Source organism: Phaenicophaeus curvirostris, chromosome 2 (assembly GCF_032191515.1).
Source record: "Phaenicophaeus curvirostris isolate KB17595 chromosome 2, BPBGC_Pcur_1.0, whole genome shotgun sequence".
In the NCBI taxonomy this organism is placed as follows: domain Eukaryota; kingdom Metazoa; phylum Chordata; class Aves; order Cuculiformes; family Cuculidae; genus Phaenicophaeus; species Phaenicophaeus curvirostris.
Window position 1 is genome coordinate 9042020 of NC_091393.1, and position 27073 is coordinate 9069092.

Here is a 27073-nt window from a genome sequence, read left to right on the forward strand (position 1 = left end):
GTTTGAACCTCACGAAAGAAAATATTGTAGATGTCTCTGTAGATGTCTCCTTTCACAGCCTTCCCCCATCATTCCTTTCCATGACCTGAGTTAAGACATAGTGTTTCAAATTGAAAGCCGTCATCCACCATTTCTTATTAACAATAGTACCTATCAGTAAATTTGTGTTACCTTGGGTGGCTTGTAGGCAGATTACTCAAATACACTAGGAGTCTCAGTGCTGTATTTAATAACAGAATAAGTGGCTAAAACTTTTAATTTTACCACGAAAAGAAGAATGTTGTCCACATAGGTTTAGTTATTCTCAGTGAAAATGTGGAAGTAATTTCTTGAAACAGCAGTAAACTTTGTACTGTTATATAATATGTCCAGTAATGAAATTTTTCTTAGAGTTATGGATTTGGGACTTTAAAAACAGTGTTAGAGAACTAGCTGTTTTTTCTAATGCGAAAATCAATTTAGTGTGAAATGAAATGCAATTTTGAAGTGCAGTTATAAAGTATGGCAGCATTTATCGTTGTGTCTTTATATTTGTTGTTAGTACTAGATTTTGGAAATAAAGGCTATATCTTTGCAATGTTACATCTTCATAACATTGTATTGACTGTTATTTTGAGACGTTTTGATGCCCTTTCTTTTTACTTTTTGCAAGACTGAGTTTTGGTGGTAAGAGGAAGACAAAAAAGGGAGAATCAACCGGGGACAGGTTTTATATTCTTGAAACCTCTAGAAATGTTACCTTGTTGAACTTTGATATTGATGGAGAATGCATTATCACTAAATTTGTCTCAGTAATCAAAGAATTGTTAAACAGAGTTTACTCTTGTAGTGCTATCTTGGAACACATGTACTCTGTGAGTGATTTTTTCTTCTAATGTAATTTCTAAATTCTTTTAAGAAGGTATTTTTGAGCCATGTTTGCTGGCTGTTATTACACTTGTGTGATTGGCCACTTCTGTTGCATTGCTTGTTTTCTTTTCATCTATTAGTGTGCATCAGAATTCAAGGAAATGACGTGGTCAAATCTGCCAGCTTTCCCACTCATCATGTAGCTGTCTGTAGAAGTTAAGTTTTGGGATTCCTATATGGTGAAATATTAAAGACCAGGGAGGCTGATGCTTTATATGCTACATATTCTTCTCCTTTGAGCCTTAGCCTTTTATTTATACAAATAGTTTAGGATTTTCAACAAGGACATCATCCTCATTATATCAAAGAGGAAGTACAGGTAGATAGAATTAAGTAAGCTCTTGGAAATGATGCATGTCTTTTTTTTTCATTGTCTCAATCAACTCACAGTTCTTCTATAAGGCTCTTTAGCATGGACAGTCCATGCCTGGATGTCATTGCTAAGGCCTATTGTCTAGTGAAAATGCTGTCTAACGGGAGTTGAAAGAAAATTTCTTTCTGTGCAGTCCATGGTCCTGTGGAGAATTGTGCCCGTCACTCTCAGTGGAACAATAAGGCTAAAGGTTAAACAATGACAAAGGTCAAATGAACAACCTTTTTGAAATGCTAGTGTGCTCTATGTCAATGACTTGTCAACTCTTAGACTATTATCTGATTTGAAAATGACAGCTTGTACTGGAGGAGGGATTAGAATGAAGGTGGGTAATCTCTGCTTTAAGATTAAATGGTCTGCGATCTTCTTGGAAGTTTTCAGTCAAGTCTGTAAAATGACTGATGACTTATTTTGTTCTCTGTGTTTACTTGACATTTGGATTTTTATTTTTTGAAACTACTTCTGTTGTAGTTAGAAAAGGTGGAATGTTTAAAAGTTTGTATCAGTTAATGTAGAGCTGCTGTTGAGGTGGTTTACCTATTTATGGTAAATGGTGGTTTACCATTCAATTGGAAAATTGAATGGCTGTGGACATGTGATGATGGAGAACATTGTGTAAGTACATGACTCACTGATGTTGGTGTGAAGTACTTTGAAGGCAACAGAGGCAGCTATGAGGTAGTATTTGCATGGCCTGAAAAAATGGTCCCTGATAAAAGGCAGAATATACAGACAGAGGTCACCCGTGCCTGCTGAGAGAGCTGTTAATCCAAAGCTGACTGCAAATGACCACAAAGCCCTGTCTTATGTCACCAAGTAGCCTACAGACAAAAATGTGGAGAAGGTTTACAGTTATAGGATAGAAGATGAGAGAATTCAACGGCATCAGAGGCAGCAGCAGAAGTGTCAAATAATCTATCTGTTTATTGGAGATTTTGAATTCCGCATCTATGTGGAGGGGGAGTGTTTCCATCTGGAGGATTTTTAATGCCAAAAAGACTTGTTTCCTCTGTTTTTGTTTTTATTTTCTGTGCCTCAAGGACTAGTTTAATCGGCTCACCTTTCAATCCTGCATTTCCTGACCCAGAGTTGGCAGTCACTCTTCAGTATCTGGCCTGCACCATAGTCTTCACTCCATCTGTTCTGTTCCAGGTTTTTGGCCTATTTATCATCTCGTCTCCTTTTATTTCTCTTCTAACCCATCTCCCCTCTACCATTTTGTTTCTGTTTGCTTTTATTTCTTTATTTTGTATATTTCTTCTGTACTTCATCTTATTCCATCTCCCCAAAAGTGGGAAGTCAAGTGTTGTAAAAGCAGTATTGCCTTATTCCACCCTTAGATGCTTTTGCACTGGTGATTACCTTCACTCAGATTTTTTTTTTTTTGAGTGCTTTACTTCATGCAAATGTAAATAATGGTTGACCTGAGGAACTTCAGTAAACAAATAGCTAATAAGAAAATGGCAAGATGCTTATACGAGAATTTGAAATCTTCACTTGGCAGTTGTCCTGTGTCCCAGCATGTAGTATTTCAGCCTGATTTTTCAAAAATGATTTTGCCACGTGTATTTTAAAGGTAAGGACAGCCAGCCAGACCAAGTGGGAGATTTGTAAATTGTAATATGAAATAGATAACCAAACTGGGGCTCTTGAGTTGAATGTAGGCTACTACCACTTAAAATTCAGTACTTGAGCTGGAGCTGTTTTATGCAGACAGCTGCAGCACTGGAATGACAGGGATACTGTTCTGTAAACATAATTTCTGGCAGTGGGATGATGAGGGTAGCAGGGATTTTGTAGGCCAAGGCTGGTGGTGTGTCCAGCTGCCTCTGGGTGTTCCTTTGCTTTCTGTGGGGCAGGGAGGCTGCAGTTTTGTCTGCTGCAGATTGCACAACCCAGGAACTTACGGTTTTGTCACCAGCGCTTAGGCCTTCTTCATTAACCTCCTCCAGGTGTCAGAAATACAGAACAACGCACTGAATCTGACAGAATTATTAAACAGTTAATCTTTATCTCAAAAATTACATACCCAGTAAAAAAAGGAGTATACTTTTTTGGTCTGCTATATTTTCAGTCTTGACCTTCATGATTCCTTGGATAGACACCAAGAGTTACAGGAATCCCAGGATTTCTTCTTCTGCTGGGCTTGTGTGGACTTGGTCTGTGACCCTATATATGCTTTCAGTGGCTTTTTTCTTCTGCTTGCTGAGGTGTTTTCACTTACGTCAGAGTCATGCTTTTGTGATTAAGCCTTCCCAGCTCTGCGTTACTGTTCAGAAATTTCAATGGAGATGTTTATTCCAAGGGCAGGCATTGCTCAGTTGCTCAGAGTCCTCACACTTAACTTCCATGTTTGAGATGAAGTTTATAGTCCATTCCTTTTACCAAAAAGATTTAATAAACTTTGTCATGTGCTTAAGATTTACCGCTGCTGGAGTCACTCAAGGAGACCAGTTCATGAACAAGAATTTGTGCTCATTTCCTAGAGTTAACAAAAGAGGATTAGGCTACTTGCTTTTGATTATTATTATTTATGATGTTGGAGGTCAAGTATAATATTTCAGCACAATATAATTTGGTTATGGGAAAAGGGAAATAGTTTTTTGGCTTTGGTTTAAGAAATTATTCACACATTAGTTACATTTCACATTTTTCAGAAAATGATGTCTTGAAGTTAAAACAAAGTCTCAAATTATTTCCATGAAGGATTGTTTTTATAATGACTGGCCCATCTTAGATATTGCTAGTGGTACAAGTTAAATTAATGTACAATAATTCAGATGTGTAATATGTAATTAAATTCTGACTTGCCTGACTATAGTCTGGGAAAGAAAAAAAATAAACTAGTGGAAGAATAAAGGCATATGGGTGAAGCATTATACTTAGTGCACATGGTAAGTTTAAGCATCAGAACAGTACATGCTGGCTTTAGCTTTTAGCATTTTAACATTGGCTTCAAACAATCTAACTTTTTTTAAAAAATCATTTCTTCTATATTGTGTGCAATAGAAATAACATACATTTCTAAGTAGGAAAAATGTCTTTAAGAGTGTTTTCTACATCCAGTTTTGTGGTGTGTTACCAAACAGAGAAAATGGAAATCTGTTTGAACCTAATTACCAGTTGGTACCCCAGTATGGGCAATCGAATTGGTATATTTGGTAACATCTGAATTAGTTAGAGGACTCAGCTGTGGTAACTAAGTGGGTCACTCCCCTCATTAATTGAGGGGCAACTGTTTAATATTGTCCGTTGTGCCACTTCACAGCCTGTGTCTTTTCAAACTGCCTCCTGGCAATACAGCTCTGCAGGGAAGCCATCAGCCTTTTCCTATTGGAATGACGTTCAAGGGACTTGCGCTTAATTTGGATAAAATGAATAAAAGCACAAAGGAAATATTAAAGATGGAGGTGAAATTTAAAGCAATTTTATGATACAATATTATAAGACAGCCCTGCTGGTTCTTTCTTTTCTTGTGATATGCTCAGGTTTGCAAAAAAAAAAAACTGTACAAAATTAATCTTTGTCTTTAAAATCAAGAAATAATAAATATATTCTAATATTATGACTTTACAGCAGCAAGTTTTAATATCAGCTTTATAGCAAATAAAGACCACAAATGCCATTGCATAGTAGAAGAATCAGATTGTTTTTAAACATCAAGAATGTCATGTTAAATCTTAATTTTTGTGTTAAAATCACTATGTCAATGCCCGGTGAAACACGAGCCCAGTTTGAATCAGGCATTGTAACCACAAATGTATGAAGGCACTGTATTCTTGAATATCATATTTATATCTAATTGAATTATTGTATATACAAATTTATCTTTGTTGATGAATCTTAGTGTAAATGCTTAATAAAACATGACCCTTAATTATCTGATTTAATTAAAACAGGCCTGTCCATGTTCTTGACAACCAGAGACTGGATTACGTTGTAGCAGTTTACACAGCGGCTGGATTACAGATAAACACTATCAAGTTTGTAATGCTGGAAGGTCATTTACAGAACAGATTAAAATATATTTGGCCCCATTGCACTCAACTTGATGTATGTCATTTTTTCCTTTGACATCAGAAGAACTTTTGAATGTTGCATTTGATCAAACCCAGTGTACTAGGGAGCTTCTAAACATTAGTGGGAGAACCTTGCTCAGTTGAGGACATCGGGTAGCAGACTTCACTGGGTATCTGCCACCCATTCACAAATGCCACAGATAGTGGGCCATTTTTAAATTGGTCAAAGATTTTGCTTGTGGCACCTATTAAACCTCCTCCAGCTCCAGCAGGTCTCTAGTCTCAGGCAGGAGTGCTCTGCTAGGTAGGACAGCACGGGGAAAGCAATGCGGACAAAGCCCCTTTCGTGAAATAGAAAACTGAAGGTACCTTACAAGTTGAAATAGAGAACTGGCAAGAGCACAGTAAATTAAATGGCCAAACTATGAAATATATTGCTGTTTCGTCATTAAATATTGTTGCTGTTTGGCAGAGGCATTCTCTCACAGCATCAAGGAATCCATCTTCTTCCCATTTCACAGCGATCACAAAAATCAGTTAAAGTTTCTTGAAGCAGCCTATTTCTGTTATTTGAAAGAAGCATTTGAAAACATCACAGTTAATTGATGTCAATTTCTCAATTGTGTTTTTGAAAAGAGATTGACAGTGAGAAATGCCTAATGCTTATTTCGAATTCAGGAATGCACACGTGCTGTCAAATTAAGCATTAACACTCATAGTGCTGGTGTTATTCTTGGGCATTGTTTTGAATATATTAGGCACATTGGCCTTTGGAGTTGCTCACCCAGAACCAAGAAACTGCTGATAGTTCAGTCAGTGGAGCTCTTACTGCAGCATGCTCTATGTTTTTCTGAAATATCTCTATCCAAATAATTAAGAAGCAGGGCATGTAGCTAGTGTCAGTAGCGTCTTTGAGAAGTGCAGTTAATGAATTAACTGCAAAACCAAAAAGAAATTAAAAAATAATAGAAACATCCAACTTTGTTCCCTATCACATCTGCAATATATTTTATTGTTGTTCACTACAGCATTTTTTCCCTTATGACTGGGTAATGAAATCAAGCTCCCATCTTCTCAGTATTGGATGTTGCATCCTATCACAGACGACTGAAACTTCCAGGTAATCCTGTATCAGGAAATGGCTTTTCTTTAAAGCTTTTAGAGGAGAGTAGGAAAGATTTAAGGAGCAGGTTTCAGAAGATGATATATATGATTTCTTTTGCTTGGAAAAAGCAGACTAGCACTCCTTTGCAAATCTGGCAGCAGTTCTGGAGGGAGCTGGGAAAGCTCTGCAAGTCCTGTGTGTAGAATAACTTGTTTATTTCAGAGGTGCTTCAATCATGATACGAAGCAGGTTGCAGATGGAACAGAAGAGTGTCTTTGGCTTTCTTGCTTGGAAGTGTTGCTTGTTCCTTATCACATGAATATAAACAGGAACTTCTGTTATCTTCCTATAGAATTGCTCTTCTGTTGGTAAAAGACTAATCAGTGAAGAGTGGGGTCACTAGTTAGAATGCTCATACCCAGGCACAAGTAGTTTGAGTCCTTCTCAGTCATCGGCTATGAAATTATGTGGGCAAATGGTTGAGGAAGAGACTATGCTAGAATTCTTTCAATTATGGTGCAATTTATGGTCTACGGGAATACTAGCATTGAGTCCTCGAAGTACTTGCCTTTTATATCAAGGAGTCTGTGAGCCCTGCACGTCGTGCTCTTAGTCCGAAAAAAGAACACCCGAAGCTGAAGTACAGATTGCAGGTTATGCCAGTGACAGCCTGAATCCACAGCCTTTCAGTTTCATCCGCTTAGAACGCAAGAGAGAGAGAACATATTTATAATACATCTGAGAAGGCTCTGATAGCTGTGAGGTAAATAAACGTGTCTTTCAGTGTTCCTGCTGAGCTTCTAACTAGTTTTAGACCAGAGGAGAGTATGTAGGTGCCGGAGCAAACCCAGGCAGAATGAGGTCACCTTCCGTTCTCTGTGCACACACCTGTCTGTTGCCTCTTCAAGTTAGTTCAGCCTTGCTGCTCCCATTGTTATAGTGCAGAGCTGGTGGAGGTCAGAGGAGGTGCCCAAGTGAGCTGTTACAACAGCAGGTGAGTTCCTATCCTTCCCCAAGAGCTGTGCACGGCTTGTACGTGGGAGAGGTGACCCCTGGTAAAGCTGGCAACCCACAAAGTGCTGTGAAATACTGAAAAGTGAGCCTACTGTGAAAACATTTCTTGTTGTCATTATCTGTAATTAGAACAAGTGAGAGACTCTCAGTAAGCATTTTCTTGTCAAATATGAATGAGTTTCAGGTTCATTGTCTTCTAACAGTGTTCTGCCACACGAGCCATTAGTTAGGGCCATATGTACTTGAATACCATGAGTGATGCTTTAAAGAGTAAAGCAGTGCGTTCTGTCAGGGATGCTTTACTAGACGCCATGAAGGGATATAGAGAAGAAGCTGTGCATATTCCCCTTGCAAGAATTTTTTTGTTATTAGGGACAGGTCAGTCTATGAAGCTAAATCCAGTCATATCAAACGTTCCTTTGGTCAAGCTTTAAAATGAGAAAAGCTTGACTTGCACACTCACTTTTTGTGCTGCAAATTTCCTATTTTTAATGGGCCTTTTTGTGCTGGATTCTGTTGTAGCATGTTTAAAATTATTAGGATAGAGCTCGTTTGGATTTCTTAAAACCTACTTCAGTGACCAGTTGTATCCACTGTGCTTTTGTTGTGGCTGTTGGCTATTCCTGCACTAACAGATGGCACTCGCTTCAACTGACAAGCTGTGGGATAGCCGAGCATTACTAATAAAACCTATCACATGTTAAACTTGACCTGACATTAATCAAGTTTTGAATGCTACAAATGATTCACGGATAATAATTAGTCTCTTGATCATATTAGTGAACATCAGTCTCACATTGCTGCCATTATCTGCTTTCATTCTTATAGAGAACAAATGCATTGCGATAATTAGGTGTTTTTAATGTCTTTTGAGCCAAAATGTTCTGTATGATTAACTTGGCAAAGAGGTTATTTTTGGTCTTTCAGTATCATTGGTTTCAGAGCTTCTAGTAAATTAAAAAACTGAAAGGCTTTCCATAAAATAGTATATTATAAAAAGTATGTTTTTTTAAATTTTATCAACTGAGAAAAGTCCCAATGTGTCTTTATGCTGTCATTTGGTATAATTTTAATCACAGTATGATTCAGCTGTTGCCACAGATTACATAGTTCAAAACAGTGGTGATTTTGTTAAACAGATGAACCTATGGAGTTTACTTCTTGTTTAGTAGTTATTGCTTAACATCAAGTGCTTTTGAGATGTACGTATTCATACAGACAAAATAACATTTGCAGCTTTTCTCTGTTTCTATCTTGAATTACCATCTTGAGTGGACTGTGTGAAAGCTAGGATTTGAGGTTTCAGCGTAGATTATTTTATTTTAAAGGACTTTCATCCATTTGAATTATACACTGATTTTTACAGCCCAAGAGCATGAAATTTCTTTGTAAGTAATAAGCAAGTGAGTTGTTTATACTTTGTGTTCCTTATGCAGTAAGGGCAAAGCAGATCATTTGACTGGTTTACTGAAAACGTAGCTGTTATTCTTCAATATATGTTTGTTCTTAATGAGCATGTAAAATTTCTTTAAATAATTATATCTCAGGAAGTTAAATTTTTAATTTCTTTTCCACAGTTTTTGATCCTTCTTTTCCTTTATGCATATTTTAGACCATTAGCGTGGGCAAGGAAATTTTCTGTAACTTCATGATTTTTTTTTTTTTCTTTTAGTATATTAAGAAAATTGAGTATAAACCATGGTTTTCTGATTGTGCTCCTGGCTAACATGCTGCATTTCCTTTCTTTTTGTTTCCCAGCAAACAAAAGTTCAAAATCTTTAAATATAGTGAAACCCAATGCATAGTTGAGGATGCATTATAGAATTAAACTTTACCCTGATGTAAGGAATTACTTCAACTGATACTATTTTTACTTCATTTATTTGACATAAGGTAGCATACCATATTTTTACTAGGAAATAGAATCATGCAAAGGTTAAGTCATGTTAATTTATTAAAAATATAGTCTTCAACGTTTTTTATAGGTGATTTGGGGGAAAACATGTAGTCATATAAATGAGAGATGGATTGCTTGTGTTTTCATGAGGGAAGTAAATGTTAATGTTGAAATGCTAGTTACAGCTCTTGGAATCACAGGGTACAAGCAGAAATATTTACTTGTATGGCCATGTGTTAAGCCAGACTCATGAGATACGGGCTGTGATTTCAGTTACTTGGAAGGAGTCACTTTGAGTCAAGGAACTAGTTGTAATGAGTCACTGGCTGGTGAAATACTTTCCTCGTGTATCCAGATACCTCCTTGAAATGAGTCTCCTGTGGAGGAGAACAGGGAGCGCAGTTTTTCTTGCTGCCGTAGCCCTTCTGGAATAGTCTGTCGAGCTAGCTGGGATGGTTTCAGTTGCTTAAAAAAGTGATAACTGCTAGTTTAGAGGAGACATTGAAATATTTGAAGAGATACATCTGCTTCCTTGTGAAAGATTTGAAATGTGAGTCTTGTTTCTTTGCCCAAAAAACCTTTAAGAGATGTCTTAGTCAGTGTCTAAATAGAGGAACAAGGAAGAAAAGTTGAAGGAAGAAAAAAATGGCTGAGAAATAAGCGTTAACTTTTCAATTGTGCCTGCAGTACTTCATTGGAACAAATTAATGAAGATTGTGGATCTCCAGCACAGCCTGCTGTAATGTGAGACTGCACAATTTTCCAATAAATTACGTGGCACTTGAGCATATCACTTCTAGAGAGATTTAAATATACACGAGAGGAGAAAGTTTCATCCTCACAGCAGTCTGAAGGTTGACTGAACTGGTGATCCAGGCTATGTCTGCTTTTGGGCACAGAAGGAAGAGGAGGCAGTGGAACTGCCAGACGTATGTCTTTGATCTTCTCCCATCTCCCCTCACACTGTGAATTTACACTAGATTTGTTTAGGTCAGCTGTTTTACTTCAAATACTAACTCTAGGTGAGGCGAATGCTATCTCAAGTATGAAAAAGATAAAAGTCTGAGTGGATTCAGTTTGAGTTGATTTTTTTCCTTTTTTTTCCATTTTTCAGCAGGTATGCGCTCCTGTAATTCCCAAAGCTGCATAATACCCCGAGTCACTAAACCTGTTTTGAAAGTTTTACCATATGTTTGTAGTAGTTTGAATCAACAAACCAAAATCAAAACTTCTCTTAACACTTTGTTTTGGGCTCTATTTCTCTTAAAATGTGAATTAGCCAACTTCTGTTTGTGGGAAGTTTGAGATTTTGAATTTTATTTTTAAATAATATATGAAACTTTTCCACCCCGGTATAGTTACTCACATGCTATTTGATGCTTCTCTGCTTTGAAATTGAAAGCAGCTGTTTAATTCTTAATACCTTCTGTACTTCTAGAAACAAAACAAACCAAAAAAAGAAATCATGCTGCACAACAGGGAAAACTGGAAAGATTTGGGGGAGAAGCAAGGAGCAGAGACTGCAACCGTAGCTTTGAGGGACCACCTTCCCTCACCTGACTTTCAGCTGCATTTGGTAGTATTATCAAGCACCGCACAGTAGCCTGTGTATCATCTGGAAGGCAGCTGCTGTCTCACCAACAGCATCTTTAATTATTTTCCAAGGGGCCTCCTTTTCAAAATGTAGTGTTTGAAGCTCGAGTTTACGGTGCTGGTGGTTTGGATGATTGCTCCGTCTTTGCCTGTTACTGATTAATTGAATTATTTTAAGAAACGTGATAGTTGGAATGCATCTGAGCCAAACTATTTTTACATTATTTTAGCTTAACAGGGTTTAACATTGAAGTAATTCTGGAGGATTTCTGATATCATTCAAAAACAGGATTTCTGAAGATATTTTGTTGTAGGTTATTCTCAATATATTTTTCTTCTACCAATAACAGGCAGATCCAGATTTCAGTTCTGATTTTTTTGGCAAAATAGGTTTGTTAAGCTGGGTTTTTTCTTTTATTTGTGTTTTGTTTTTGTTTTAAACTTATATTCAGGGAGGCTACCCAGTAGAAATGCTGTTTTGTTACATGGATCTTCAGTTGGATTTGTGATTCATAAATCCTTTCTTCAGAGACTTCTCTATGTAATAAGAGATGTATTTTTTATCTTGTGAGTTAGGAAAAATATGATGAAAATACTTCTCTTAGTAGCAGACACATTAAATTCAGATATATTTTATTGAATGTTGTTAAATCACTGTACGTTTGAAAACATTTGTACCTCCCACTTTGGTTGTAAACCTTTTTCTGGAATGTTTTAAATATGTCAGTAACCAGTGTTAAAGTCAAGAATTTTTATATTGAATTTGGATGATTAAGATGAGACAGAGCTATTGAGGAGGTTGTCATGTAAAAGTAGAAAAATACAGGAACTAGTGAGCAAGATGTAACGTTCATATGAAAATAAAACAAGACTGATACCCTTTTTTTAAAAGCAGAATAGTCAGGCTCTTTTAGGGAAGTGCAAGGAAAGAGATAGAATAATTGTTTCCTTTTAAAAGAGATGGTTATTGGTGCTGGTAACATCTGAATCTTTTTCTGAAGGCTATATATATATATACACACACATATAATATGTAGTGTGTATATATTTGTGAATATATGTGTTTATACATATATAAAGATATATTTAGACATTTACATATTATACATATAAAATACATACATATATCTATGTCTATATCTATATGTTGTATATGGAAAAATTTATGAGCCTATGTCTGTAAAACCTGACAGTTGTTAGGGTGTGAAAATTACTTTGTAGTCTGACGGTGAGGGCTGTGATCCTCAGGAATGGATTGTCCTGTGAGTTGGGCTGAGATCTAAGCCAGGGAAGATGCTGGCTCACTCAAGTTAGGAATGACACTATGCTTGTGTCTGATGGTGTTTCACATTCTAGTTAACTGACAATTCAGTTGGTAGCAACTCGTGCTTCTGAGTGAAGTTTATTCCTTTTCACAGGTTTTGCCGTGGAGTGACCAGGTGGATGATCAGTAGTTTGAAGGTGGCTCTGAAAACCACTTAGGGCACTGGTCCAGGCAGAGTGGGTGTAGCTCAGCTTGAATGAAGCGTGTAGCAGTTCTGAAATTGAAAAAACAAGGAAAATGGACTCGAGATTTGCCTTGTATAATAAAAGGCAAAGGGATTTCCCCCCCCCCCCCCCCCCCCCGTATCTCTTAAGTGTTTCACTAGACTAAAAAGTACCATCTATTTTGAATTGGAAATATGGGCAAAATGGTTAGGAATGTTTGCATATTGTGACATTGCAGATTGATAATAGTAATGTGGAAGGATCTTAGCCAAATTACTTTGTAGAAAGCAAATATGACTTTGCAGGAACATTATTATGTTTTGGAATCTCCATAACTGTCAGAGCATGTTGGGTTTCTATGAGTTTTTATTTTATAGTAAGGAAAGAAAAGCTACAGTAGTACCTACTAGACTTATTTAATATTTTATGAATGAAATAACATCTGAAACCTCATCAGAATCACATGGCTTGCCACAGAATTAAAGAAACATTAGTAAAAACCTCCTAGTGTTGTGTGTAATCTGAACTCACCAAAATTTTCTCCTCTTCCTGCTGGAGGAGCTCAGTGTTTTCTTGTATGATAAGTCTAGAGATTTCCAAAGCGTGATTTCTTAATTATTCTCTCAAGAACTTCTGACTAGTCCAGTACTTTGTCAAAATCAACTACAGTGTGTTATTAGTGCTGCTTTTTGTGACACACTGAGGCTCCTCAGCTCAGAGGTTAAAGAGCGAGGAAAAATCCTGTTGCTTGTCCTACACCTTTACTTACTCCATGCAATCAGATGATCTGGGGGTTGGAACTAGATGATCTTTAAGGTCCCTTCCAACCCAAACTATTCTATGATTCTACCATTCTGTTCATTAGAGGAATATTATTAGATGTAGCAATAATTTTTAATTTGATTTAAGTCTAAAGTAAGAAAGGATGAGTTCTAAATAATAAACTGTAGTACAAGTATGTGGCTTATTGCAGCATTCATGGGGAAGCCGGAACCTGCATGAAGTGAACAAAGGGTTTCACAGGTGGAAATAGGTGGCACGAGGCTGCAAAGAATAGCATGCCAGAAGAATTGGCTCGCATGCATCATTTACCCATCTTTTATGAAGTGTCATTGAGATGCATTGCATTTTATCTGATCCCTGGCAGTCATCCCAGTCAAGCAGGTGTGCCATTTATCATAGCGCCTATTAAAAAAGACTGTACTGTTCAAGTTAATTAGAAATTTTAACGTGTGGAACGTCGAACATCATTTTTTCAAAGATGAACCATGATATCTGCATTCTAAGTCCATAAACATAAAACCTTATATCAGCTGTTTTTTAGTGTCAGAAATACTTGCTTATATTCCTTTTCTGCTCATTCTCCTGTCATTCCAAACTTTCTGCAGTTTTCGGTGTTCAGACACAACCTCTCGCAATTTAATTATCAAGAAAATGTGTATGCGAAGATCAGAGAAAAATCTCCATTCCCTCCTTCTCAGTTCTCCCTCCGCAACAACTAATCCTTTCTAGTAAACACTCCTTTCTAGAGCCTTATCATTCTAATACTTGTAATTGACCTAATGAGAATGAAAGCAGCATAACTGAGAAAGAAAGCAAAATAACTGGGAGTACAAAGAAGTTTAGTTATCTGTTAAGACTTGATTTCATTTAAAAATCCTTTTGTGTTTGATACGCAATTGACACTTGGGAGGAGATGTCATAGCGAGAATACTGTGGCCCTCCAAAACGAGAAGAGTTCAAATCTGAAGCTGGGTGTCAGGTTGCTAAGAGGGATTTTAAAATGCTGATGAAGCAGTGAATGAAAAGGAATATCAGAATGTGTTTTTGAAATGGTAAATTTTGAATTTGTTTTCCTCCCCATTTATGAAATTATAATAAGGCTTTAGTGTAGTTTTCTGTGTGTACATGTAGACTGGAGTGGAGAGAGCTACAGGTTAAACAGTGCGTGATTTTGATCCGTGAAACATATAAGTGCATTACTTTGAGTTATACAGCCCACAATAAGACATGAATGTTAGTTCTCAACTCCTTTCATGTCTTTGCCCTTTATTGACTTCATTTGAATAATTTAGTCAGTAGATCATTGAGTGAAGTTGAGCTATAGAAAGGAGATAGTATGAAAGTAACAGTTGAAGCCAAAATGTTGCATTTAAAACTGACTGTGATTTACTGAGGTCTGTATTTATTATGTTTTATGACCATGAGGTACCTTAATTGCCAAGGTTTTTTTATCAAGTATTACTGAAAGCACCTACAATTTCAGGACAGATTAATCTCTACAGTAAAACATAAGTTAAAATGAATGAAGAGGTGTTTTGATAATTCTCCTAACTTCTGCTGTTACCTGTCAGTTGTAGTTCTCATTGGTTACTTGTTTTTCCTTACACAAGTCATAATTTAAAATGAAAGTTTATCATCAATTCTCATAACTGTCGACTAGCTGGTGTCATTAATTTGTTCAGTTAGATGCTTTTTCTCTGGTAAATTCACCTCCATATGGAATTCATCATCTTTGAGAATATAAAACAGAATGTTCAAGCTACAAATTAATTCAGACAATTGTTTTGCAGCAGTGATGCTGTGTTACGAGGTTGTGCCCTAGGTAGGGAGTCTGCCAAATAGAAATTTTAAATGATGCTCTGAAATATTTTTCAGTACATAGTTTCAATCTATAGTAAATGCTGCTTTCATATCAAAGTGGCAAGTTTGTTTTTTAATTTGACCACAAATTACTATAGTGTTCTGTTTCAGAACTGATATTTCTTCATCTTTTAGTGTATAGGATCATCTTGATTTCTCAGTATTTCTTTTTGGAACAAGGCATTTTTCCTTTAATAGAACTGAAAGGTTCACTTCCCTGAAACTTGTTTCAGCCTTGAGTGCTCTTTATAAAAACTGCTAATTTGCTGAAGCTTTCTATGTTGACGTTTCCCAGGTTCTAACATTAAACCGTAAATAAGCAGTTTAGTAGCAAATGATTGCAGTAGTAGCATATACTCTGCTCTAATGTGCAATATTCTAAGTGAAATATTTCTCCATGGAAAAAAGATTTCTTTTCCTTTTTTTCTACAGCTCCTGGAAGGAAGCTTTGCCAGAGAAGTTAGCCATGAAGTAGATGGACTGATATTTCAGCCTACAGGAGTAAGTAGCGTAAAAATGGATTTTTCTCCCTTCACTTTCAAATGAAATTCTCGCCCTCCGTGCCCACTCATCCTCTCATCTTCGTTTCGGTCAGGATTACTTTGCAGTGTTGGTTCTGATTTTTCCAGTTCCTTGGACTACTTAAAATTCAACTGGTTGCAATCTAATTTGTAGTATGTGTGACTTTGGATTAATCCATGGTGGTAGTTTTAAGGAATTGGCTTACTTTTTTTTTTTCACATGTGTACTAGGATGTGCTGCTAAATAAGGAAGGATTTTTTCTGACTGGATGAGTTCTGTGAGTCTTTCAGCCATTGATTTGAGCTCTTGAATTATTTTTCTCTCTCAAGGATATTCAGAGATTAAAATTTTAGTAAAATTTGTGACTCATGTTGTTTAAAGTGTGATGCATTCTTGAACCGTGTCAGCCTTTGTAAAGGAATATGACTGGGAGGTGGGGAGAAGTCACTAGAAGAACTGCAGACAGCCAGCAAAAGTACTGTAAGTGGTTCTCAGGCAGGAAGGGTGGTTTTAAAGGAAGTTGGTAGCATGGCCTCATCCATTTTACTGCTCCTGTTGACTCTGATACAATGGATACACTGCCATGCATGTTGTATCTTGGCATAGATAGCGACTGTAACATCATCCATGTTGACTTTTTTCTTAGCTTGTAAAACAGGGACTTTGTTTTGATTATTTCAAATTTGACAGATATTGCTACCCTTACAGTTATTCACAGAAAACATTTTTATTTGTCTTACCAGATAAAATATTTTCTTCTTCTCCACTTCCTATACTGTAGATCTTAGCAAGGGCGATGACACTCCCATCTGGAAACAGGAAATAACCTCTCTTCTGTACTGCAAGCTCTACATCAGCTGACAGCAAACTAACTGAGCAATTTGACCACATAACTCTTTTTTTTATTACATTTTATTTATAAGTATATAGCTATTTCCAATTCAAAGCAAAACTACGAGGGTAAAGGAAATTCATGCTTTCATAAGGAATCCTGATGTCTTGAAATATTGTTAAAATCTAAAGCAATTGTAAAGGCTTCTCAGAAGTACTTTCCTGAATATTAGAGGTTAAGCTATGCAGAGTTACTCCAGCTAAACTTGAAATTACCTTTTCTACTTGAAATGAAATTACGCAGGAATGTTTCTCACTGCTGTTGTTACAGAGAATTAATATCGGATATGTTTTGTGTTTCTAGAAGTTGTGGTTACTGATGTAGCATACTGAGAAATTTATAAGCCAACAAAACCCTAGTTTTCTTGCAAAAATGCTTTTGAAGTTTTTTCATCTTTAAAATATGGCATTTATTTGTTTAGTCTATTTTAATGCTCAATATTATTCATAACAATAATTCAGTATTATTTCTGGATTTATGGAATGTTAGTTTTTTGCATCTGTTCTTAAGCTGATTTTACTGGATCAAGCATTCTGCAGCTTTCCCAATGGCTTTTGTAGTTGGAAAATTTAAGTAATACATTAAAGAGCAAAAGAACTTATTGTAGACCTATTAATTTGGAAATAAGTATTAAAGCTTATTAACTGAAAAGGGTAAAGCTGATATAGTTGATACTGCTTTTTTATTTTATGTGTTACAGAGGGTGTAAATGATTAGACAATGCAAGAGCAACATAGTATAACAATGCATGAATGATCCCTTGAGAATAATAACTGAAATAATTTTTCTTTTTGTATTCTAGTTGCGGTTACATGTATAATGTATTACATCTTTTTATGTAGAAAGATACCTCTTGTTAATTGGGGTAGAGGCGTGAATTTTGATCATTGTGAGCCTTATAGACCTTTATAAAAGTTTGTCTCACGTGAAGAAATCATAGCATATTCAGAAGAAAACAATTCTTAACAACTGTTTTTATCGACATATTTGATCTTGCAGAAAAAGAGACAGATATTATGCTGAGTTCTAGAAGATGAGGGAAATTTAAGAGCCTCCTTTGGGGTCTCCAAAGTGTCATGTGTGTTTTGAGGAGAAGGAAAAAAAGTAGACAGGAATTTGAGCAAAATCTCAAAGAAAGATAAAGCGGCAGCAGAGGAGGATGAATGGAATACAGCTATTTACAGACAGGAAGTATTTGGTGGCAAAGCACCCACACTTCCCATACTTTTAATAGTTAAAGTAGAATGCAGAAGCTAACTAATTGTTTAGTATAAATAGTGTTGGACTTATTGTTTCAGTGTGATTGAAAGTCTTTGTGTTTGTTTGGGTTTTTTTCCATTTACTCAGAGGTGTTCCTCTTAGACACAGATGTCTGAACCTGAGTATGGGGATGCATCCCCCACTAGCAATAGGCAACACTGATACTGGGAGTTGACACGAATGGAGAAAGAGTATTTTGTTGTTTTCAAGTTCGGTTTAATTCTCTCTTACAATGAAAATGAAAGTACCTGAAATGATTTGTGCATAGAAATTATGCCTTTAGGCTCCAAGAGCTCTGGGTTTTCTCACTTTTCTTTTGGGTTTGAAGAGATTTGGCATCAGGTGTCCGTGAATTAGCTCAGTTTTCAGATATCGGTATGCTTTAATGAAAAGGGATTTTTGAAGAAGTTTTACTGCTGAATCTCAGCTTTCAGTTATATTTAGTAGGGTTTATTTTCTTCTGTTAGTCTTCCTACCTGAACTCCTATTATGAATAGCAAGCTCCTTGTACTGAAGCAGAAATTGTTTAGAAACAATGTTAATGAGCAGGGAGATTGTTTTTTACCTGTGCAGGTTAGTTTATTTGGCAAGGTCATGCTAACTGAGCATTATTATTCCTAACTAATTCACCAGTTACCGGAGTTACTTCTATTGATTATTGTCCAGGGTGTACGAGCACTTTAGTTTCACTATGACAATTGAAAGGCAGTGACTGAGACCTCCCTTCTTTCCCCTTCCTCCCTTTCCACAAACTAAAAGCTTTCGTAGATCCTGAGAAGAGCGTGTTTAGTGGAAGTGATGGATGTTTTTACCTCATTTGTAGTCTGGTTGCTTTGTAGATGATTTGATGTGATGTGTGCTTCCTAGTGCCCCCCCATGCCCTGCACTGACGAACCATTCTCTAACAACTCCATGGTGAGAGACAAATATAAAACAATGTTTTCTTACTATTGTTTCTCTTCTTCCCTTTTTACTCTTCCTTTCCTCTTTTCCTTTTCATCTCTATCCAGTAGCCTGTTTCCCACATTCTTTTTGATTTCCCTTTTTTTGTTGCTTCTCCCTAACGCTTCTTTTTCCTGCATCATTTTCTATCCATTTAAGATGCTTCTGATATAACTCACATATGGCTAAGGCAGCTCCATTCCATCTGATCAGCTTTCCGATCCCTCTGCATGTAACAGGTTGGCAGAGCAGGGACCGAAGCTAAGTGCTAATTAGGAGGAGTGAAACAGGCCAGCAGGAAACTTCATGGACAGGTATGTCACCCTGGGATCATGCCCCAGACGATGACTGAGTTAGTTTGCAAGTAAAACTCGAACACCTTATTCACAGATTCTGAGTGCTTGTGTAAAGACCAGAAATTTTCAATCCGTTTTTTATGAAAGGTTACTTCAAAACAGTGAGCAACTTCTTACATTTGTTTTAGAACGCTCGCAGTTTGCCAGCCTGTGCGTTTTTAATGGAAATCTCAGAAATGGCCTCTTATCTCCTGATAACAGAATCGGCTCTCTGACCTCTGCCCACTCATCAGTGAAATTACTTTTGTTATCTGCCTTGTAAATCATACCTTTGCTAGATATCTCAGACTGTCTAATTTCTATGCTAGCAATCTCTTGTTAACCAACTTTCTTGCTGGCTAGAATTATTATTTTCCCTTGCTTGGGAAAAGGATGTAGGAATTATTTTCTTACGTTAGCCACCATCAGTTAGGGAGGCCTAAGGACAGTTTGAGCATCTGTGGAAAGCTTGTATCAGAATTTATTCTGTTCTGTTCCATCTTTTTGCCTCCTGAGTTCTGTGATGTTTTTGCATAAGCTCAGGCTGATTTCTGTTTGGTACTTCTCTATGCTCTTATTTGGGATGAGGAATAAAGTCCAGTTGTGTGGGTTTGGGATTTTTCTGGGGAAGGAAGAAGGACAGCTGATGAGCTCCGTTCTTGTAAGGTAAATGTTATTCTCCAGGATGGCTAAATTAATTAACACTGCATACTGAATACTAACGAAAAGCTTAGCCTTCAAAATGAAAGGTGAATAATTAATACTTAATAGTTTTTTCTTACTGGCTAGTATTGCATGAGTTCTTAATACATCTTCCTTCCCCTCCCTTGGCAGACTTAGTGGTGATCTGAAACGCTTGGTTGCCTGTTAATTATTTGTGCTTTTCCCATTGTATATTAGGCCATGTTATTTTCTTACTTTGTAAAAGTTCATCCAAAATCACTGAAGTTAACACTGAATTGAGCTATCACCAAAAAATACCACCAAATAAAAGTTCTCTAAAAGGCTGCATTTTGTTTCATTAAACAGTGCTAGTTTCTTCTAAGTAATCCTATATCATTTGAAAGCCTCCTCTTCCACTGTATACGTTTTATTGAATCCTCTGTGAATTTTGAAACATGGGCCAAGTCAGTTGCTGGCATATTGCTGAAACTCAGGCACCATGTTTACCCTTGATGGGGCATCATCAGTTATGATTAAATATTTCTATTGCAATAGCAGGTAATGGCTTCAGAAAGGCTCAGCTATAGTCTCAATACCAAAGCTGGTATGTGAAAACTTGGGAAGAGTCGTACGATAACATCAGTTTTTTGATTTAGCTTTCTAATTTTGTGGTAATTAATACAAGATTTGGAGGCAATGGAATAGAATAAAATATTTCAGTTGGAAGGGACCTATGACAGCCTTTTAGCCCAACTGTGCGACTGCCTCGGGGCAGACCAAAAGTTAAAGCATATTATTAAGAGCATTGTCCAAGTGCCTATAAAACTGACAGGCTTGGGGCAAACCACCTCTCTAGGAAGCCTGTTCCACTGTTTCACCACCCTCCCAGTAAAAAACCACTTCCTAATCATAGAATCATAGAATAACCAGGTTGGAAGAGACCCACCGGATCATTGAGTCCAACCATTCCTATCAAACACTAAACCATGCCCCTTAGCACCTCGTCCACCCGTGCCTTAAACACCGCCAGGGAAGGTGACTCAACCACCTCCCTGGGCAGCCTGTTCTGTCCAGTCTAAACTTCCCCTGGCACAGCTTTGAACCATTCTCACTCATCTTGTTACTGGATACTAGGGAGAAGAGATCAGCACCTTGATGCCTTAATGTGGTTGTTAAGATTGCCTTATTTTTTTCTCTAGAGTTTGCAGCAGAAGGGAAGAAAATCTGGCGAGAAAAATTTTTTTCAGTTGTTGCCTTGACCCACACTACTAAAACCTCTCATGTCTCTTTAGAATATCTCGTTGCTAAATGTGATTTCCTCTGCAAGAGGAATGTTCATGGCTGCATCTGTTACTAGTCAGAGGATGCTGTTGTCATGTCAGTGCACATTTTTTGTGCTGTTGTAGGTTTTCTTTTAACAGAGAAGTTGCTGTCAGTCTCCTGAAATGCCACCGAGCTTTACAACTCTTTTCTGCCTATGAATAGTTGTTATATTCAATTTCCATGGCGATGTTCCTAGCAGTTCATCTCTTAAATAGCTAGTCATATCTCAAATATACCATTCTATCATATGCTTTATGAACTTACTCAAATTTATTAGTACGGCACAGTATTTCTTTCAGAATTTTTCTGAGATGATGCAAGTAAAATTTTTATACCAATTCAAGTTTGGTTTTGCTGTCCTGAAGTGATTTGTTTTCCATCTTTTTTTTGAATGTTAGAAAACTAGAAAATTAAGAAAAAGTAACAGCAAAAATGCTAACTTAAGCACCAGTAAGTAAGGTCTAATTCGATTAGTTAAAGCTTATTTAATGAATTGTAAGACTCTTAGTGCCATGATTTTTGAACATAGTAGATTTTTGTGTTTTCCACTTACTTTCCAAGAAGATGACATAATTGACACCTCAGGAAGTTCGAACATTTCTTACAGGTACAAATTCCTAATGTCCACATTTGGGGGGTGGGGTGGGGAAGTAGGCAAAAGGAGGGGGCAGGTTCTGAGTCATTTTTAGCTCTGAATATAGTAAGGTAATGCTGTAGCAAAAGTTTTCCCTGTTAAAATTTTCTGTTGTTGGTCCTCTAGTACATTTAGAGATGCAAATGTGTGTGCTATTTGCTAAAATTGTTTAACCTGAGTTCCTTTTTATGTCTGCCTGAACAGGTGTCAATGCCTTGAGCTTGATAATCTGAGGAAAGTGTTAGTTCTTATTGGTTTATCTCATTTGTTTGCTTTTGACCTATACCATGTGGTGTTCTCTGATTTCTCAGGCATTGAACTGCAGTTATAGGAGCTATCTGAATAGGTTCTTGAACCTTTGTTGTGCGTTTTATTCATCATGCCTGCCAACAACATTAGGCAGGAAAGATCTTTGTGAAGTTTTACTTTGTGTTCTAGTCATCCTCAGGATTGCCAGTTGACATTAGTAGGGTGGTGTCTGGGTACATGTTGCTTAGGAAAAGAAAAAAATGCTTTTTCTGGATACTAATGTTTGAAATGTTGGGAAAATGAAGATAAAGTTTGTAGGCAGAATCGCCGTATCCTTTCAAATGTGACTTCTGCATAGCTTCTTTGTTTCAAAGCTATATGCCAAGGGCTTGTTGAGTGAACTTGCTGCCATGCTTCCAGCTACGTCAAATTGCATATGCTTTATAGCTAAAAGAAATAGGAAAATATACTGTAAATGTGATATTCAGGATAGCCATGCTTCCAGCTACGTCAAATTGCATATGCTTTATAGCTAAAAGAAATAGGAAAATATACTGTAAATGTGATATTCAGGATAATCAGCAATTGTTCAACTTCTGCAAAACACACCTGCTTTTAAGCACAAATTGGGTTGATTTATACATGCGGTGGATCAGCTTTGATAAACATACCTCTTTGATGGCTGATTAGGGAAGTCTAGGGGAGGTTCATCTGTGAATCAGTGAAAACTCTTCACTGAGTCATCCGAGTAGTTGATTGAGCTCTTAATCTTTAACATAGGCAGTGGTCAGATGTCTCGATGGCAGTGTTCCTGCTTATCCTGAATTTTACAGCAGTCTTTTCAGGACTGAGAAGTTGCTGGGTCAGGAATGACTTGGAAACTGGAAGGTATAGTGGGAGGTGTTTTATCAACACCCTTTTCTTCAGATCTCAGAATAGTTATCAATAAACAGAATGCCTTGTGTGATTCATCTATGCTCTTTCTATCAAACTGAAAAGATTTAGGAAAATATCTGGAAGAACTACATTGTGGCAATTGTTTTTACTTTCCCCTGGGTGTGCTAGAACAAGACAGCCAACAGACCGCTAAGTTTTCGTGAAGATCCTTCATGAAATGTTTATAGCAGTAATGCAGAAATAGTGGTTTGTAACAGGATGTGGCAGAACATCTAGCCAGATCTTCATCCTGCTGTTTTGGCATAAGCAGTAATCCAGTATTTCACGAAGACGGCATATTTACCCAAGGTCTGTGAAAACAGATGAGCTTTCAGAGCAGTATAGACACTTGATTTGTGGTATTTGGATGGCCAAAACAGTTAATGTAAAGTGCTTACTTTCTTTAAAAAGTTGAATGGTTTATTTTACTACTGTTATTCATTATTTGAAATATTTACTAGGTTACTGTTACTATAAATAGTAAACTTCAAAATGAAAGATCAGTATCACGATTGGGTAAATTAATTTTTGTGATTGACAAAGTACATCTCTTAATTGCTGGCAGGTGCTAGCAGATAAATATTTGGAAGTCACTGTGTGTATTTGGTGCCAATACATTTAAAGTAATGGTATGTACTGTACTGTGCAGAGCACAGTATGCACAACAAGGCTCAGGGGTGCCTGTGGGATGGTGTTCTGTATTGAGGAGGTACAACAGAACACAATTATGTTCTCAGTTTTGGCTGCCGGTAACTTTTGTTTCAGTTACAATTGTACTCCTTGTTCCATTCATCACTTTTCCTAGTTTTTGATGTTCCCAAAATGGTGAACCAATCCATTAATGTGTGATTAAAAATGGAAGACTTGAGTTGATATGAAAGCTATTGATTGCTTTTAAGAAAGTTCCTTTGTCTTCCACTGACATGCACGCTGAATAATTTAGATGTGATTGTATCATACAGGTTATACTCTTCCAAGTACAGTTAGAAGACCAGTACCTGACTTCATTGCTTAACTGTAGAAGTCAGAGATAAACAGATGAAAATTGCTTCCATAATTACTGCAGATATTCCTTAAAACGAAAGCTTATTTTCTCCTAATACTGGTAGTTGTGTTACTGAAGTGAAATTCTCTTCTGCTCCATGTTACTCTAGACGCTTTCCTGAGGAATGTACAACTGCAACATACCTGCTGCTTTGTTCTCAAAGGGGAAAATGACTAGAAGTCTTAGCTGGAAATATCCTGGACTTCCAAAATGCAGATGTTCTGTGCACTTTGAATTGTTCATTGCAGAAGCAATTAGTGCACTTGCTAAATGATATCTGAAAGTTCTGACAAGTTTGAACTGACAAACAGTAGGTTGCTTGTTTCCAAACATTGATCACTGGAACTCCCAAGATCTCGTATCTGTACATCCATCCAACTACTGGAACAAAACATATGTTTTATGTAACACAGAGATCTCTAGAGAGAGCTATTAACTTAGGAGAGCAATTAAAATGTGTGTCTTAGGGACTTGTCACGTTGTGAATTGATGTTGCCATTGTTCAGGGAAAATATGGCATGTTCTGCTGATAATAAGGAAAACGAACAACAGAACAATGAAAGGTAATTTTAAGTAGTTTTGGAAACAGTCTACTTACAGTGAATGTTAAGTTGATCACAGTGTCATAGGATGAGCTCAGGACAGGTGAAAAAGTTTGCTATGTTGCTAACGAGTTTCAAAGTTGTTCCTTTTGTCTTTTTTATCTAAATCTATTCTACAAGATGTTTATGGTGAGCAAAGTTGAGGAAAAAATGAAAGCTTAGTTGGAGAAAAGAATGGCAGGGGTTTATTCTGGCTAGTTTTGAGGCAGTACAACCCTTTGCAATAGTCTTAGCATCAGGTCAATTCAAGCAAAGCAAATTCAGATGTGTTTGGCTTTTGAGGGGTGGTTCCCCCCTCCCCTCACACAGCTGGCTCAAAGGCCAAATATGAAAGAACAGTAGGTACAAGCATTATTGTTTTATGTGTCATTTATAGAATATTTTTTAAAAATGGGACTTTTTTGTTAGATGAATAAACACGTATGTGTGGACCATATCAGGCAAATTGTGTTTCTGAAATCTTGAAGACTTTTCAGAGCACTAGCATGCTATTGGGAGAATGTGTTTGATTCTTTTAAGGAGAATCAACAGCACACTTTAAAATACAGAACACTGTACTATTTCCATGTACCAAAACTGTAGAAAATATACTTCTCCCTTCTATTGATTATTGGTACAAACAAAACTGAAGACTTTCTGTGTAATTTTTCGCATGAGGGGTGTTGGTAAACATCTTTTTTTTCTGATAGCTTAGGTAACACAGTCACGATGCCCTCGTTGTTGTCAGAGGATTTGGTTTAACCTTTTTATATTTCATTAAAATATTCAAACCAGAAAAGAACGTGATTGTACCAGGTAGCCTATTTTTGTGAATGTTTGTTCGCTTTTTAAAAGACTTCTGTGGGATAAGCTCTATTTTCTATGCTTGCTGTACCTGTTCATGCAAGAGCTGGTATTTTACTTGCAAAAATATTACAGAAAATGTGGGGTTTTTTTACACATTTGCACTGCTGACCTTACTCAGTTTTTGGATTGAAGTGACCTGTAGCACCACGTGCCTTGTATCTTAGAACAGTCAGATAAGTGAAACAGCATTGGTGATCAGATCAAAGACTCACAAGCATTGTCATAGAATAAATTTAGGTAGTAGTTTTTGTCAGAATCACAAGCTGTGTACAGGTAGTTCATAAACAGGAACTAATTTGTCAAAATTGTTCATTGAAAATCATTCCTGTGGCTCCGATTGCTATACACAAAGCTAGTCTGTCTCTGTGGAGAGCAGCTACAATGCTAGTAAGAGTCTTCAGCTGGGTTTGCAAATGTTGGTTGCTGGGTTGGCTGATAAAAATGTAAAATGCTGTATGGAGGCAAGTAATAAGGATCGCTTAGCTGCAATTACGACTTGTGCCTTTTCATTCTATAGTTTCTTCTGTGTGTTTCATGTGAGACACTGTTGCTCATCTGACAATTGTTGGAGTCTGATAGCGTAATGGAAACCAGCTGTAACATAATTATCCTGCATGCTGCCATGAGTCTCTTTTACCAAAAGACAGCGTTAGTCAGACTTGCTTTATCACAATTAATCAGTTTGCCCATACACTTCTGTTCAGCTTTGGCTTGATACTGCACGCTTGTGGACTATTAATGGTTTTAATAAATCTTTACAGCTGCTAGATATATGGATTGTTATGGAACAAATACCAAATGAAAACTGAAACTAAACTAATACCTTGTCTTGGAACAAGTTAGAAATTAGAGTGGTTAGCTGCCATACTAGGGATGATGTTACCATGGAAAGAGCTTCTGTTTCCATGACATTGCTTTCATATTTTGCTAGGCCTTCAAAAGGAGTAGGGTTTTGTCCTCTATTGAATTTGTTGGGTGTTATTCCATTACTTCTGAAACTCTGCAGGGTCTCATTGCAAACATACATGAATTAATTTCTTAGGAACATTAATGGTGACTGGACTGGCTAGGAAAAAGAAATGGGAAAAAAAAGTTATTAAAACTTTTAGTATCCTGAAGGCAGGAGATTTTTATAATATTTCTTACTAGATTAGATATTCCAGTGTCATTTTGACTGGGTATATACTGCTCTGCTTGTATACATTATGGTTAATTAAAAAAGCCTACAGCTAGTAAAGCAGTAAAGTAGAGCTTTACTGCTTTTAGAAAATTGTTTTCAGTTGTATAGTTGATGGCTTTATATGGTGAGGTCTGCCTTGTACTGGAGCAGAATTTTGGATGGCAGTGAAATTTTAAATGGCAGTGAAATTTTAAATCAAGCCACGATGTAGCTCGCTGTTTAAGAATCAGCTGTTGGCCCAGGGGCAAATGACAAAAGCCATTTTTTATTAGGATGAAAGGAATGCTTTTGAGATGTGGAAATCTTTGTAGCTATCCATAGAGGGGGCTTTCTTTATTAACTCTTATGGCAATATCTGCGGGCAACCTTTGCATTTCTCCTGCATTGAAAATTTCTGACTGCAGTCACATATAGTCACAGTTCTCTTCTGCGGGATTGCATGTGCTTAAATACAAGTGGGTAGGATCCCCAGGTGCTTGAATAGAAGGAGCTGGGGAACAGTATTGGTTGATGAACTCTGCTGTGTGTCCTGTTCTCTCCTGTACAAAGGGTGCTGGGCAGGAGGAATGCTGGGAGTTAAACACCATTTAGTGTTCTTATGAC

At 37.0% G+C, this 27073-nt stretch overlaps 1 protein-coding gene across 2 annotated transcripts in view; it reads left to right on the plus strand.

Annotated features, from left to right (window-relative positions):
* RNGTT (RNA guanylyltransferase and 5'-phosphatase) overlaps positions 1 to 27073 on the plus strand; it is a 189613-nt gene that overhangs the window by 78575 nt on the left and 83965 nt on the right. For both annotated transcript variants that reach the window (XM_069851265.1, XM_069851266.1), the window contains exon 12: positions 15474 to 15542. In XM_069851265.1, coding sequence (XP_069707366.1) covers positions 15474 to 15542 — 69 coding nt within the window. The remainder of the gene's footprint in view (positions 1 to 15473; positions 15543 to 27073) is intronic.